Below are 16,708 nucleotides of genomic sequence, written 5' to 3'. Positions count from 1 at the left end.
GAAAATAGGGGGTTTTTATTGAAATATTAACAGAGTAAACGAAATTTCATTAAAATATGTCTATAGACAAGCAAGCTACAATAGTGTATTTATTCTCCATAAGAATAACATGGTAATTTTGGACGCGTTGCAGAAAGTCAACAGTCCCGGAAGGTCAAATAATTTATACCTGTGCCGCTAGGTCAAAAACTACAATGTTTGCAGTGTCTGTAGATCAAAAGTCCCAGTAAGTCAAATAGTACAGTCCGGGCTAAAAACGTAGTCTATGGTAAAGCAATTGACTTATTGGGAATTTGACCTAATGCAACAGCAGTTTTAATATAACGAAATAAGATAAAATATAAGTTCAGTTTCGCTGAGTCAACAGTGCCGGAAGGTCAAAATTATAATCTGTTAAAAACAACGATAGTCCTCTCGACGCATGACTTCAATAACTTCGTGTTTTGGTGTACTTAAAGTTGTGCTAAAATTTTGAAATTTGGCACAGAGCTTCTTGGTTAGTCCTACTCGATGATTATTTTGTTGGAACTTTAAACTATTTACCGATCTAATTAATAAAAATTGATTTGTATGGTGAAATAGTTTTAAATCGTGATTTCTAACATGAAAAAGTTAGCATGCGAGATTTTTGTTTGTTTTTGGGTTAGAGAGGTTTTGTCTGTGGCAAAGTTGTAGCCAAAAGTGTGATGCGTAAAATATATTTTTTTGAATTTTTTACAATCAGTGGTTCAGTAGATAACTTGGGTTGATAGGACGGCAAATTTAGCATTTCGCAACGCATGGAAAGAACTACATCGTACGATGCGACTGCTGAGTGGACTTTTTAAGGACAAGAAAAAGATGAATATACAGATCACCAGTACATTCATATTATTTATAAAACATCTTTCTTTATTAACAAAATCATTTCGTTAACCAGATATCCACCATTTTGTATTTTTTACATACAAATATTTATCTTTGCACTTTTCCAACCGATGTTTATGAAACTTGGTATGTATGTTAAGGTAGGAGAGACGCATGTTATAAACAAAGATTCATCTCGATTCACCCTAAAATTTCAAAATTTAACACTTAACTACAATATAATATACTTTACTACACCACAATATTTACGTATCGCCATAAATCTTTAACAAAATAAAACGTTAACATTTTTAAAATCCAAAGTAAATCAATATAATATTTCTTTTTTGAAAAATATATTTAAAAAAAAGCGATGGTAAAATAACGACAGGCGAGTTTCGATCTGGGTGTTTCAGGTTTGAATCTAGGAGGATTTAACATTAATTAGGTAACATTAATGTTTAATCCTCCTAGGTTTGAACAGATTGAGAGGAATAAATGAAACCGAAGGGGGGAGGTAGCAACAAGTTCACTAGTATTTACTAGTGTCCAATTACAATTTGATGGATTTAACCAAAACCTTTTCTATTTCACTTATTTTCAGCTGTTAAATTTCAAACGATACGTTTTAGCGACTTATCATCATCATCGTTTGAGTTTGGGTTTGCGGCAATGTATTTTTATGAATAAACCCTTTAATTTGATACCAAACTTGACCTCTGCTGCTATTAATTGACTGTATGCACTATTAATTAACAGCTGTGTCTAAGGATTATGTCGGCCTTAGTCACAAACAGGACAACAAGATCGCTCCACTCATCCCACACTCATCTCCATTCATACTTGGCTTAAAATGCATACATTTGTATGGTCGCCATTTCAAAGCAACATGGCTACATTATCGATCATAGATATAATAACCATTATGAATTAGCATTATTCGGTGTAGAGTTTGATACCATTGTCTTTAAATTTCAACACAAAAAAAGTTATGTTAATAAATAGTTTAGTTTGTTCTTATTTTTCCGCCTACAGCCCACTCATCACACACTCATCTCCATTCATACTTGGCTTAAAATGCATACATTTGTATGGTCGCCATTTCAAAAACAGGTAAAATAGTATTAAAATTATATAAGAATTTTGTCTTAGTCTTTGTGGGCCACCCCCCTTAAGGGATAAAAAAGTGATAATAGCTTAAGACAGTAGATATTTATGGCTATTATTGATATACCAAGTCTCACTACTTTATCTATATTGTTAAAAAAATATAGCCAATCCAGGACTTTTCAACCATACTGTAACGCCAACACGAAATTTTTCCGTTGAACTCTTCCGCATTTCTTAGGCGATTTTGACCATTCATGTCTTATTAGAAAGAGCGTGTCACGTACATTTGCAAACCAACCTTACGTTTTAAAATCCCTTGGGCTCAGCCCCAGTGGCTCTTAAAGAACCCATGTTATGCCTATGAAGAACATATTGATTTATTTATATAAGGATCAGCTCAATTAATTGCTGTTATGCAATTCAAGGAAATAATGTAGGCTACATTATTAAAATGTTACTGATTTTTTTGAAATACTATATTTACTATTTCTATTTGGGTTTGCTGGATAATTTAATCCATTTTACCAAACAATAAAAATTAATTAAGTAATATATTTCATGAGCAAAGGACCTATTGAAGTCCTCATCAACCAAAATAATGCCTACTAAAGCAAATAAAATTGAGACGAACATGTAATGCACGAAATCAGGTGGTTCTTAAGTATGTGAAAAAATGTATCGCTATTCAAAAACAGACGGAAAACTTGTAAACATATTCGTGACAACGGGTGTAACATGTCTACATTATCATTGACAAACGTGGACAACCTTATACGAGTGTGAGTAAGTCCGAAACAACTCTAAAAAACAATAAACAATAAATTGCAAGAACTGTTGCTTATATCATTGGGTATACACGTATCTACTGACGTGTATACTCAATGCTTATATCGAACTGTTATATGTACATCGTGAGTATTTCCATTAGTTGTTCCATTTAGTTGTGTGTCCATTAGTATAATATTTTAGTTGACTCTTTTAAAGTCAGCGGAAATTGTGACTGTTATTACCCTTGAAATAATGTTTGTGAAGTACTTTGCAATCCTACCAATGCTTATAGAATCATACGATTACAATTTTCTGGTTAGAATATGTCGCATAGAGTGGTGACTACTGTATCTTTTTGGTTTGCTTGTAAAACAGGATCAACAGAGATTTTCCATCGACTTAAACAATACGATACTCCCAAATTGTTCTTTGCAATAACAAAATATCACACAGTTTGATGAATATTTGTGTGTAAACTATAAACCACATACAGTACACCTGTATTCTATCTATTTTACCTTTTATTTTCCCAAGACTTTATAGAAAATCATGCATTACGTGATCAGTGAAGAAAGGCTGTATCCCACGTGTTTTATAGGTTAAGAAGACAAGGACGATCCTAGACATATATTTTGGGGGGGGGTCACCGGGGGCCTGGGGGTATGGAATACCCCCCAAAAAGGTGGGGGGTCCTGGGGTTTCCCCCGGGGAAAATATATAAATAAATAAATATAGGCTATAAGTTAAAGGGTGATCAACTCAAGGAGGCCACCATTGGGATATCGGAAACGTTAAGAATTAGAGAAAACTTAAAATGGGGGACATTCCTTTATTTTTGTGGTAGTTAAAAATATGATTTTAACTCCCTATATTTTATCATGTTTTCGGATAGAATAGGCAATTTAAAAACTTTTTTATCCTTGACATTTTTTCGATAAACCCACTCGTTTAGGAGTTACAGCATATGGAAAAATGACTTCCGGTGTACATTTTACATCATGTAGCTCCTAAACAAGTAAGTTTATAGCAAAAATGCGAAGAGTAAAAAAGTCTTACAATTGCATCCACATTCCAAAAAGACCATAAAATTCATTAAAAATATGAATTATATTATAAAAAAAATGGCGGCAAACTTGAAAAGTGGAAAACTTGTTGTTTTTTAGTCTTTAAGGAATGTAGATGCAATTCTAAGACTAATTTACTTTTTGCAATTTTGCTCTAAACTTACTCGTTTAGGAGCTACATGATGTAAAATGTACACCAGAAGTCATTTTTCCATAGGCTGTACTCCTAATCGAGTGGGTTTATCGAAAAAATGTCAAGGCTAAAAAGTTTTTAAATTGCATATTCTATCCAAATGCATGATAAAAAAACTAAAATCATATCTTTAACTGCCACAAAAAAAAAGGAATGTCCCCCATTTAAAGTTTTCTCTAATTCTTACCGTTTCCGATTTCCCAATGGTGGCCTCCTTGAGTTGATCACCCTGTATATATGAATTTGAACGGATGGTGTTTTTGGCCTCTAGGGACCTCAAAACGAAAAATTTAATCGGTCCCAGGTCCAGGTGTTACCATAAGTACTACGGTAATAGCTTATTCCCTATATGGGAAATTCGCCAAAAACCTAATCTATAAGTATAAAAGAGGATGTTTGTATATTTGTTTGTTTGGCAGTGATAAACTCAGACACCGCTGAACCGATTGCCACGAAACTTGGTACATACGTGTAGAATGTCATGGAATAGGTTTATACACCATCAATTTCGTGATCCGTCCAATCGGCTCCGCCCCAGTGGCTCTGGAGTTTCCCATGTTAACCTTATGAGAAATGGAATTAATGAATCTTAACAGCTGTTTCAATTAAACAAGTTGGTTCTGTTCTATGATGTTCAATAGCATTAAAGTTACAAGGATTACCAACAGGGTGCAGCACTATTATTTCTTTTACATTTATGACAACAGCTAATTTGCAACCAAAAGGTGAGTGAGCATAGCGAACGAACTTCAACCTGGAGGCGAGTTAGCATAGCGAACGAGCTAACCTGGAGGCAAGTGAGCGTAGCGAACGAGCTAACCTGAAGGCAAGTGAGCGCAGCGAACGAGCTCCAACCTAAAGGTGAGTGAGCGTAGCGAACGAACTTCAACCAGGACGTGATTGAGCCATGCGAACGAGATCATCTTGAAAATTAAGAAGTTAAACGGGGCAAAGCCCGCGGGATTATAAATAGTCAAAGGCAAGACAACGTCTGCCGGGTTCAGCTAGTAGTTATATAGAACAATATTACATTCAACCAGCTGTTAGTTAAAACAAATTATATGGGACTAAAACAAATCAATGAGAACAAAGATTCCTTTAAAAAATCATTTGGACATCCTACTATTTTACTATGCATATTTAATTAATCTGCCATCCTCATACCTAAGAATTGAATGTATCAATGGTCAGCATTACACATAGTATAAATAGGTCAACTCTAAATATGTCTTTAAATTTGTTTCCAAATGCTGAATTTGTGTCACAAATGCTGAATGTTTACAGCTGTTATGTTAAGCAAATTATATTGTACTAAAAGCTAGCTTAAGAAGGTTAGCGTCGGCTGCTAGACTTTTTAAAAATTAAAACTTAATTTCTAAAAAACTGGGACCCTTAATTATAATTATGGCTTTGACATTCCCTTGTCCTCAAAATTATCTTTCTTTCAACACAAAAATAATGAAAATCCGTCGACTGGTTGATTCAGAATGTGAAAAAACCCCATTTACGTTTTAATAATATATATGATAGTTTGGACAGGTTTGAACCCTTCCGAGGCGTAATACATTTACACAGTTGATGTGTAGACTACATTATAACTCATAAAATAGTTCTAAAATTAAATGGGTCTCCTTTTACAAACGTATATAATAACCAGAAATTTTCAGATCGTCCTTGCGTGTATTTCATGCCACAAATTTTGACGAAAGGCTTTTAATTACATAAACTATACCTATTTACAGTGTTGACCAAACAGTTGGCAAGAAGCATTAATAGATAAGCTATGTACCAAATATGATAATTTTAGCTCTATTCTAATTATGACAAAACACGAAGTAACTAAAAGCGAGTTTTGTTGGTGTAGTAAGCGTTGCAGGAGGTCTACTTTACACTGAATCGACGTTCACTTTTATTGCTTTTGATCTTCCGGCACTGTTGACTCAGCGAAACTGAACTTGTATTTTACCGTATTTCGTTATATTAAAACTGCTGTTGCATTAGGTCAAATTCCCAATAAGTCAATTGCTTTAACATAGACCACGTTTTTAGCTCGGACTGTATTATTTGACTTACTGGGACTTTTGATCTACAGACACTGCAAACATTGTAGTTTTTGACCTAGCGGCACAGGTATAAATTATTTGATCTTCCGGGACTGTTGACTTCCAGCAACATTCCCGTAATTTTAAATTTACACTATTTTGCGATTTTTTCCGTAACCCTTAGGCATGCAACGATGCTTCAATATACTAAATTATTTGTTTTTTTGAGCTCTTCAAAATGGTTTGGAAAGAAATTGCAAAATTTTATGTTTTCAGGGTAAAAAATGAGAAAAACCCATTTTACCCTATAAAACTCCCCATAAACCCCTGTTCCCATAGTCCGAGCATGCTGGTTCGCAAACTCGTTCGAATAAATGTAGGTTTACGCGTTTATACCAAATTTCATCAAAATCGGATCATTTTTGCTCGAGTTATCGCGCTAACGGACACACACACACATATATATATATATGAATTTGAACGGATGGTGTTTTTGGCCTATGGGGACCTCAAAACAAAAAAGTAAATCGGTCCCGGGCCCCGGGTCCTAGCTTATTCCCTAAACCTAGTTAAACGATTGTTACTGATGTTTGTATTCCTGTTACAGAGATTCTCAGCAAGTGGCCGCTGTTTGGGTCGAGTTTCTTCGCCGTCAAACGCGGCGGAGACCAACAAATCCTGGCATTGAACAGGCACGGAGTTCACTTCCTACACCTTGTCACACATGTGAGTAACCAGTTACTCTCCTTCAGATGGTTCTGACTGTGTATTATTTTGTTAAAAGGTTACAATCACAATACAGCTCTCTTGATTATATGTTTGTTGCCCTAAGTTTAACTTTTGTAATTTTCTAAACATGTTTCTTTTTACTTTTGCTAAGCACAAGTTATAATTAGGATGTTGTATTTATGATGCTGTAAAAAGAGACAAGAACATTTTAGTGTGAACTTCGAATAGAAAACCTAACGTACAAAAACAAAATACACACAGCTGTTATTACATTATTACAATTAGTGATGGGCCGATTCCGATTCTCGATTCCAAAATACTCTCGATTCCGCCGGAATCGAATCGAGCATTCGATTCGAATCTCCGTGGGTTTGGGATCGATTCCGACTCTCTTCGATTCTTTGATAAAATTGGTTAAAATAAGCCATAAACGTCATATAAAGCAACAAAGAAACAAAATAAATTCAGATTGCTAATGATTTGCTTGCAACTCTGAGCAAACAACAAGTCCTGGTCGTATCGTCACTAACTCAGCGAGACTAGAGCGAGCGTATTGCAAAAATAATAGATGCGAACTCAATACAGATAGTAGCCTACAATGAGAAACAGTTAACAGATGGGAATTGGAGATTCGGGCAAACTGGACTGGAGCGAGTAAGCATTGCGTCACAGCTCACAAGACATACAAGGAAAGGGATGAGCATCGATTTAGATCAACCAGTGGTACCAAGGCTACTAACCACGAATACTAGAAAAGTAGAAGAATACCGGTATGGATCATAAACATAAACAAATGACATTTTTGGCCCGAAAATACACATTATTTCACATTGCTTAAATTGAACTGCCAAAACATATGTTCAACGCTATTCGTAGAGGATTCGGGCCAACAACGTCATTTGTTTATGTTTATGATCCATACCGGTATTTTTCTAGTATTGGTGCTACTAACTGAATCATTGCATCGCTACATCGATGTTATCAGTAACCGATAACATCGTTGTGAAAACATCGATGTTTTTGGGACTAAGACATAGATTTTTTTCTTCAATTTTTCGTCTGGTCTCTGTACTCTCCAGTAACGGAAAGCATCGATATCTCAATTACACTTGGTCAAAAACATCGATGTGAAAAACAACGAAAATCTATAGAAAAACATCGGTGATGCGAAAACATCTACTATCGATGCTCATCCCTAAACAGAGCTCAGCTACCATTCATTACCAAAGTATAACAAAACACTTCGTATTCGGTCCCGAAACGTCACTACTCAACGAGACTAGAGCGAGCGTCCTTTTTATATAGCCTAAAAGCGACTTGGGCTTGGGCTTGGGAATATAATTTTGTACAGTGAATTGGAAGGTTTTAACTACCTATAAATGTTCAAGTGCGCGAAATTGTAAATAAACTTGTTTAGTGTTGCAATCAACGGGTAAATCTTCGAACACTGGGTATTTTAATGGCCGATAGGCAGAGTAGTTTTGCAGGTTCCGTTATTGTCTGCCAACAGTTTATATAAGGTTAGGTTAGTTTGTATATAAATTAAAAATCAAGAATTGGATAGGGGCTGATTTTTTATAATGATAATGAATGATTTTTTATAGTACATATAAAAGTTATTTTATAATATTCTATGGCTAGTATTTTACAATAACCTTGTAAATGTGTATTGAATGTGTGACATTCTAAATTCTACATATAGATAACATGCTTGGTAAGCTTGTACTGATTTCACAATTTTAAACACATTCATAAAACATAATTGAATTTGGAATCGGAATCGAGTCCGGAATCGAGATTCGAATCTTAAATTTAAGAATCAGAATCGGAATCGGAATCGGAATCGAGAAATTTTGGAATCGGCCCATCACTAATTACAATCATATGCAACAGCAGTGGCACGGCCTCTTAAATAATATCGATGTGAAGCTATACAATATAATACAAACTCCAACTCTCATTTGAGTACACACAGAAAATTCTAAATGAAACCTTAGGTAAAAAAAATGTTCTTTTAAACAATTTAACATTCTAAACAGTTTAAAAACTGGTGGTGATATAATGAACTCTCATTTATTATTAGAACCTAATAGTTAATTTTTATAAGTAAATTCATAAATCAGCTAAAAATAAAATTAAAATTGAGAGGCTATTTTGGGGATTTTATAATTTTATCTTAAATACTTTAGTGGCCTTTTATTATCCTGTACCTGCCTATTTCCAAAGGCCTCTAAGGCATGTGTAACCTATAATACAAACGAGTGAGGCAGTACAGTACAAGAATCAACTACGCAGGTACAGCTAGTCAACTTTAACTGTTACCTTTATACGTTACAGCTCAGAGACACAAATAAATATCTTTGGTTTCCCATTTGTCGCAATACCCCCTGAGCCATCGACTAACACAATCAACCAAATATAACAATAATGCTAAACAGAGAGAATTGTGACCAATACTATATTTAATCTATCCTTGATTGACTGATGTACAGGAGACGGTGTCCAGTGTGTCCTACTCGGAGGTGATCTCTACACGCAAGGTGCGAGCCGAGGCAGGAACTCTCTACTTGGAGCTCAAGTGTGGCAACCTGTTCCAACAGAGAGTAGCTCGGCTGCAGACGGACCAGGCTCATGAGATCACTCGGTTAATACGGCAGTACATGAGCCTGCATAGACGTAAGTCAATCAATATGTAGGTGTATGGTACCAGTCAGTGGCGGTCCCAGGGTGATGGGTACACCCTGATGTTTTGGGGAACTACTGTTTTTTGGCCAGGACGTTTTAAGGCTTTTTTACTTGTTAGGAGGAAGGGCATCCTCCGTAAATTAAATCTTGAGTACCGGTTTCAATCGTATGTTATTTAAAGTATGTGTCTGATGTCATAACTACAGGTTATTTTTGAATAAGTGTTTCATTGATATACACAGTGCTAATGTAAGTAGAAGAAACCTTTTCTTTTTCCAACCTCAGAAGAAGGCTGTTTCATATGTGTTTATTTTTAGTAGAAGAACATCTTGTAGAAAAATATACTTATTTTGTAAAAAATCCTATTGTCTGTGTCAATTCTTAACAATTGGAACATGTATGTTTTCTGCTCTTTGAAGTCACTAATTTTACTGGGACATGAGTTATTAAACTGAAAAGTTACTGATTTTTAACAAATTTCCCTGTAGGGAAGTAGTTATTACCGTAGGTGGCACGGTAAGACCTAGGCCCGGGACCGATTTACTCTAAGTTACTCTAGAATAACTTTGTTTTTTACTGTAAAGTTCTAATCTGTGGCGGTTTAAAGCAATGTTGGTTTTGTTTCTGGTATTGTAGTGCCAGTATTGTCAATGCTGTTGTTATTTCAAACATTTCCTTCTAATTATCTGAGCGGCATGGAAAACCAAGGTAAAATTTATCCGTGCTGCTAGACAAAAGTTAAGGTTGACAAAGTTACACATTTCGTACTGTTTTATAACTTTTCACCTTTACATTATCTTCTTGTTTCAGAACGGCTTAATGCAGATCACTGATTTTCAAGAATCAGTTCAAACTCCGTCCACAACTGGTTTCGTATGAACCGGCTTACCACTTTGTCTTCCAAGAAATGTGCATGTAGAAACTTCTTTAGTGCCAAGAAAGTTTGATGTATTTAGAATCTCTTTTTAGTCTTCAAATTGTAGATAAGATATATTTTTATAGCTATATTATAATGAAACTTTTCACAAACCACCATTTTAAATGTTAGAATATCATATTATTCATGGTGCTCATTTAAAATATTCTTTTACAGTTTGTAATGTAAAAAAAAAGATGTTGAAGGTTATATTGTTTGGCTGTGGAGCCGTAAGAGATTACTGTCTACATTTTAGTATGTTAATATTTTTTTATAGATGAAAATAGAATTATGATATTGTAAATCCAAATTAATTAAAGTGAATTTCGTAAAATTTTCTACATTGTTTATTTACCAGTTTGTAATTTTTAGTAATATCTGTTTAAGGAGTTAAGATTTTTCTGTTTGCTCTAGATTCTATACTTTAACAAACATTTTATATACTGTCTGCTGCTAAAAACAAATATAAAGGGATGAAGAATTATTTTTACGTCCCACTACACTGTTTGAACGAAATTCCCACAAAAGGATTCAGTCCATAAAACAGCTTTTTGCCGCCAGCTTAATCAATAGGCTGTCATTACGCGAGTTTTTACCGGACACCAGATGATAAGTAGTTTCTAGTTTGGCAATGAGTGCACTCAATGGAGGTTATGAGTATTGATTGTTAGCCCTTTAAGTAGGAATATTTATGGATTTGTACAATTTTTGTATTGTTAAGTTAGCTTAGAGTAGTATGGCATAAACTGTCGTACATCACTTTCCAAAATGTGTTTAGCGGATCCGTATGGTATTCCCGCACTCGCCTTCGTCTCGCTTGGGAATGACCACACTCGTCTGGTAAACACCTATTTTCAGCAGTAGTTACAGATGGAGTTTTTAGCCATTATTCTAAAAAACTTTTTTCTCCCCACTAAATAAGAACCACAATTATATAATAAAATTATAAAGGATAAAGAAATACCCGCAACAATTTTAAAACACATTTTTATTATTTTCATTAAAATTTTAATACAAAAAATTATGTCATACTTTTTGTAGGTAATAAATGAAAGTCGCAGTTACAACATTGAAACACATTCATTCAAAGTCATTCATTAGCACGTACAAACATAATAGAAACTATGATACAAGGGGATGGGAGAGTGCACTATGTACATGGAAAAGACTTCAAGTACATTGCTTGGCTCTTCAAAAAAATGTGGTAGGCTATTTTATTAAGATATACTATGTCTGTCGACTCAAAAGTAAACTAATCATCGTTATTGGAGTTTTGCTTTTATTAACATCAAGGAAACTTACACCAATTTATTTTTAGAGTGTTTAATTTTAAATAGATAATAGTTTTTGTGGTCTGAATTCCTCAATCTCTTTTGAATACGACTGGGATTACTATTCTAACAGTGCATTGTTTGCATTATTTAGTCCAAAGCTTAGTAACGGTTTTTATAAATAATTTTACGCAGCTATTAATTGATAATTTAACCTACTCCTTAGTTTTAGAGAAATACATTGAAATTCTTATCATTGAACAATTCGCAAAGCAAAAACCATAATTGAATTTTAAAAAACCATCATAAATAATATAAGGGCTTACAGTTGTTTAAAGCACATTTAGAATAAGTACCTCAAAAATAACAATAGGCCTACTTGACTATTCGTTAGATTAGCACCTCTCCCAACCCTAAATGGTAGCAAAGCCGTGGTTAAGTTCAGCGTAAATACTATGTGTGTGAACGTTTGCGATAAATGCAAGCGGCAGTATCAGATGGGATCTTAGTCCCTGAAATGTAAAATGACGTTATCTTTGCTGCTACTCTTGTTACCTATATCTTAAAAGTAATAAAAGGTTAGTAATTATTTTTAACGATTTTGTAAAAGCACTACGACAGATTACAACTAGACTATGTAAAGCAATAGTGATAATGTGAGTGGGTTTATGTTTTCTGATTTCCATAAAAATAGTTTAAAATTGAAAATAGTGTTGACTAAGATGCTAATAATGTTGTCTTTGGAATATAATCGTGTAGTTGAAACTGACAAAGACTGGATGAGAAAATCCATCTTTGGAGCAAGATTCAATTCAATGAGTTAAATGCTGCCTATAACTCCCTATAACATGGTTTTAACTTGGGCCTAAGTTCAAATGTTGGCCAATATTTTTGCCAGTCAAACAACATCTCTCATCTCCCAAGACCAGATTGACAGTCTAATTTGCCCGTGGAAACCCTCCTTCTTGTTTCTTATAATGTTATATGAATTGAAAATATTATTAAGTATAAGGTTTAAAACTCCTCTATTGTACCTGGTTTTGGAAAGAATTCACTTTACCCAAACAAATTCCTGATTGCCAATTAAGAAGTAAAAGAGTTTTCCTTTATTTCTTTGGTCCCTAAAAACCTGTTTGATTGGAGCTACCATAGGTTAATCCCACTTCCTTAAATACTTATGGAAGATAATTTCCATAATGTCCGAGCTCAGTGATGCTTTGGTGTGTTGATGTCTTTTTTTTTGTAATTTTGGATCACTACAATATATTTTTGTATCCTGCTTTTCCTCTCTTTTATCCAAGTAAAAATGTCTAGATGTTGACCAAATTTGATCATTTGATCAAATTTGGTCAACATCAACAAGCAATAACACCACTGAACACAAAACACTTCAGATTATATAATAGTGTTCTCTACTTGCAGTATCCAAAGTTAATAGTGCTCCTCAACATTTAGTGATAGTGTTTAGTACAGTCTTAATAAAACAAAAACGTTCACACACATTGTATTGGGATGTCGTTAAGATATACACTACTATTTACAACATCGTTATGTTACAGTTATAACACTAAGGCAAAACCTACTGTCGTTTCACACTTAGTTGGTGGTTTGGACAAATAAATGTTCAAGGGCAGTATTGCAACCCATGCATTTTTAGTTTGAACTAATGAATCGCAAATTTTTTTTAAATTAATCCTTCTGTTAACTAAAGTATTATTGAAATAACATTACTGTTACGATAACAACTGTGGAAACTGAGAGAAATACCAGCAATAATTGTCACCAGTACAATCTATAGCTATATTATAACTTTTAGAGATTCTATCTATTTTTCCACTTAAAGAGTTCAAAACCAGCAAAAAAACACCACTACTGGATTGTACTAAAGATTGACCTCTTATTTTAAGTTTTCGTTTTAAACAAGCAAATCGTTAAAAATTTTAATAAATATCATGCCAACTAAATGTGAACCAGCAATTAATTATCATATCCCCATCATATAGTGACGACATTTATATAAATAGCAGGTTTAAACATTGATTTTTAAAACATTCTAGAACCTACTTGTTAATTAGGTCAAAATCTGTTACATGCCCACAAGTCCAAAACTTGTTCGTATTAACATTAGAGTGTACAAAACGTAGTTTTTCAATGACATGGTACTTTGTTTAGTAGAATGGAATAATTTCCAGGTATTTCCGACGGTATTGTTGTCGTTCTTATATTATCTTTCTGGGAGAGATAACGATTCTCTGTAGCGTCGCCTGCAGCGGCCCGGGGTAATGAATCACTGTTGACTTTTCACAACAATGAGATAACGATTAATTTTGGTTCAGTTACTCAAATAACGAATTTTAAGCTGTTCGAGAAGTTTGGTTGGGTTAGGTAAGGTTAGAACAGTGTCATCAAGCTAGCCAACTATACTTCTCGGACAGCTTAAAATTTGCAGTAGTTATTCTACTACTTAGAGTGTTTTCTCCAAATTTATATAGTGTGTGATCAAAAACCTTTTCTAAGTATTGCATTTTTCATTATTTATAACCTGTAAAAGGTTTCAATAAGTCATAGAAGTGTAATTGGAAAATATAAAGTTTTGGGCACATAACGGATTTTGAGCGTTAATTGTTATGAAACATTTTAGAATCAAACTTTTATCTTGGTATAAATTGACTTTGTAAAATTATATTGATCCCGTCAATGGCATTGTTATTAAATTGATTCCAAAATCTGATTAATAAATTACTGAATATTTTAATATTACAGTTAAGTGTCATGTTCTTTGATGGACCACTAAAAAGAATTGACTAAAGGACATGTCACTGTATTAGGTAAGATTGATTAATATCACACATTCATTTAAATATGTATGCATATATAAATCTGAGGGTTGCCTGTAAATTAAGGTCTCAATTAAACTTTCACCATAATGGAGTGGGATGGTTTAAATTTGACAGTCAAAATTTATACAGTTTTTCCCCTTCTCCTTAGTCATAAATGGTCGTCGTTTTGATCCTGAAAAAAGTCAGTAACTTTGGTTTGAAACCTGTTCCAGCTGTCCTCATCATTGCAATAAAAATAAGTAAATAGTGATCAATAGGTTGAACGACCAATGGTTCCCGGCTGCAGTAAACTTGCAGACTAAGGGAATTTCCATTTGCCTGATTAGATTTTCACTTACATTTATCTAAATAACATTATGTTTGACGAGTACTGTACTGACGAGTACAGTTTGGAGTTTTGTTGGTACTCCAAATTGGTGGGTGGGTGGTATATGGTAAACTATGACAGTTTACTTATCCTACGGAATAAGGGGTCGCCGGAAGACTACCCCCCCAAGCAGGTTCCTACGTCATATTGACGTCAGAGACCGGGCGGGGCAGTTTTCCAGTCACGGACACTCAAATTTAGTTGTCAAGCAGTTCTAATCTAACCTAACCTAACCAACCAAACTTGCTGTAACATTTCGAAAATCAAAAATGTTTTATATTCACCACATGCATTTTCTATTATCCAACGGAATTAGTCGAATTAAAATTAAAATTACATAGCATGATTTGTCTAGGGGGGGTAGTATTCCAGTCGGCTTCCATGTTGGTTAGTTAGCAGATTTTGTGACGTCACGTTTCACCTGGGGGGGTAGTTTTCCGGGGGATAGTATTCCGCATCCCCGGAATAAGATGGTTATTTTAAATTTACAATTTTGGAATATTATGAGTTGTACGGAAATAAACATACAAAAACGCTTTAATATACCTATTAAATCATTTCTTCTTTTAAGATTCTTCAAGATGGTTTAGGGAGTAATTAGGAGATTTTATGTTTTGGGATAAAACAATTAGAAAACCAAATTTTCACCTCACAAATTCCCGTTCCCATTGTCAAGCTGGTTTGCGAAACTCGTTTACAATCGAGTTCTCGTGCTAACGCACACACACACACGTATATAAAAATTTGAAAGGATGGTGTTTTTGGCTTCTGGGGACATCAAAACAAAAAAGTAAATCGGTCCTGGGTCCAGCTCTTACCATGAGACCTTCGGTATTAGCTTATTCCCAATGGGAAATCAGCTAAAACTGATCTAGTCAGTAACAAAGCTACACAAGGCATCTCACTCCATTATAAAGTCATCTTTCATACATGTGTTTAGGTTAAAATATGCCCAGTTGGCTCAGTCTTAATTATGATTTTTCCAACTGTATTAACAGCCACATGAAGACTTCAGCTTTGTGTAGATGTGGAGATTGGTTAAAATACTTATGCAAAAAACAAAAAAAGGAGTCTCTCTCAGTTTTTAAATCAGTTCGCTTTTTCATGCTAGGAGCTCGTCGAAGGCCTTAACTTACAGACAACCCTTTCAAACAGACTGGGGTTTCCTAAATTTGTATAGTACTTTAAATAGTACCTTTCCAAATACAATGTAATTTTGTCAAACCAATAGATTAGTAGGAACTAAAACAACAAGGTTATAAATACACATGTAATTGAAAAAGAATTTTGAAAATACAGTGAGAAATAAACAAAATTCTAATTTAAGGCTTAATCTATAAATAATCTAGTACAATTCAGGTGAATTTAGACAGGGTTGGAAATAGATTTCAATTTAAAAGGTCTATGGTGGATGCAAAAAAGAAAATTAACATTTATATTACAGTGCAGTTTTATTTTACCTTGGTAGTAATAAATCTGTGTGCAAAATCTAGTGCTTTTTATATTTAATACAAAGTAAATACTTTATGTGTTTGGTTTGATTTTTTAAGTTGATACTCAATTTCAGTAAAAATTGATTCAACAACTCAACTGTTTTAACAGTAACCCAATGCCTAAAAAAAATCTTGCACAATTTATAAAATAAATATAACTCAAATAAATTCTCAAAAAATAATTAACGCTTAAGACTTCAAAGCTGAATAAAATAATTTTCTGTGACAATACATAAAAATAGTATGAAATGAGATACAAATTGACCACAAAACCAAATTTGGTAGTTAAACTAGCGCCCAACAATTAATTAAAACCTGTTTATCTAATTACGATACATTTAACATACGTTTATGCAGTACAAACGAGCTCTAGCGACACTACGA

The 16,708-nt window shown here is 34.0% G+C and overlaps 1 protein-coding gene across 2 annotated transcripts in view; it reads left to right on the top strand.

Annotated features, from left to right (window-relative positions):
- The window catches only part of LOC128999264 (unconventional myosin-XV-like), a 170,801-nt gene extending 160,116 nt beyond the window's left edge, over positions 1–10,685 (top strand). For both annotated transcript variants that reach the window (XM_054425659.1, XM_054425658.1), the window contains exons 59-61: positions 6,631–6,749; positions 9,245–9,428; positions 10,248–10,685. In XM_054425659.1, coding sequence (XP_054281634.1) covers positions 6,631–6,749; positions 9,245–9,428; positions 10,248–10,270 — 326 coding nt within the window. In that variant the 3' untranslated portion in view covers positions 10,271–10,685. The remainder of the gene's footprint in view (positions 1–6,630; positions 6,750–9,244; positions 9,429–10,247) is intronic.
- The last annotated feature ends 6,023 nt before the right edge of the window (positions 10,686–16,708 follow it).

The sequence above is a fragment of the Macrosteles quadrilineatus genome, unplaced genomic scaffold, assembly GCF_028750875.1.
Source record: "Macrosteles quadrilineatus isolate MER2022 unplaced genomic scaffold, UCM_ALF_1.0 Scaffold_8__2_contigs__length_117827958, whole genome shotgun sequence".
Classification (NCBI taxonomy): domain Eukaryota; kingdom Metazoa; phylum Arthropoda; class Insecta; order Hemiptera; family Cicadellidae; genus Macrosteles; species Macrosteles quadrilineatus.
This window is presented reverse-complemented; position numbering and strand designations above follow the sequence as displayed.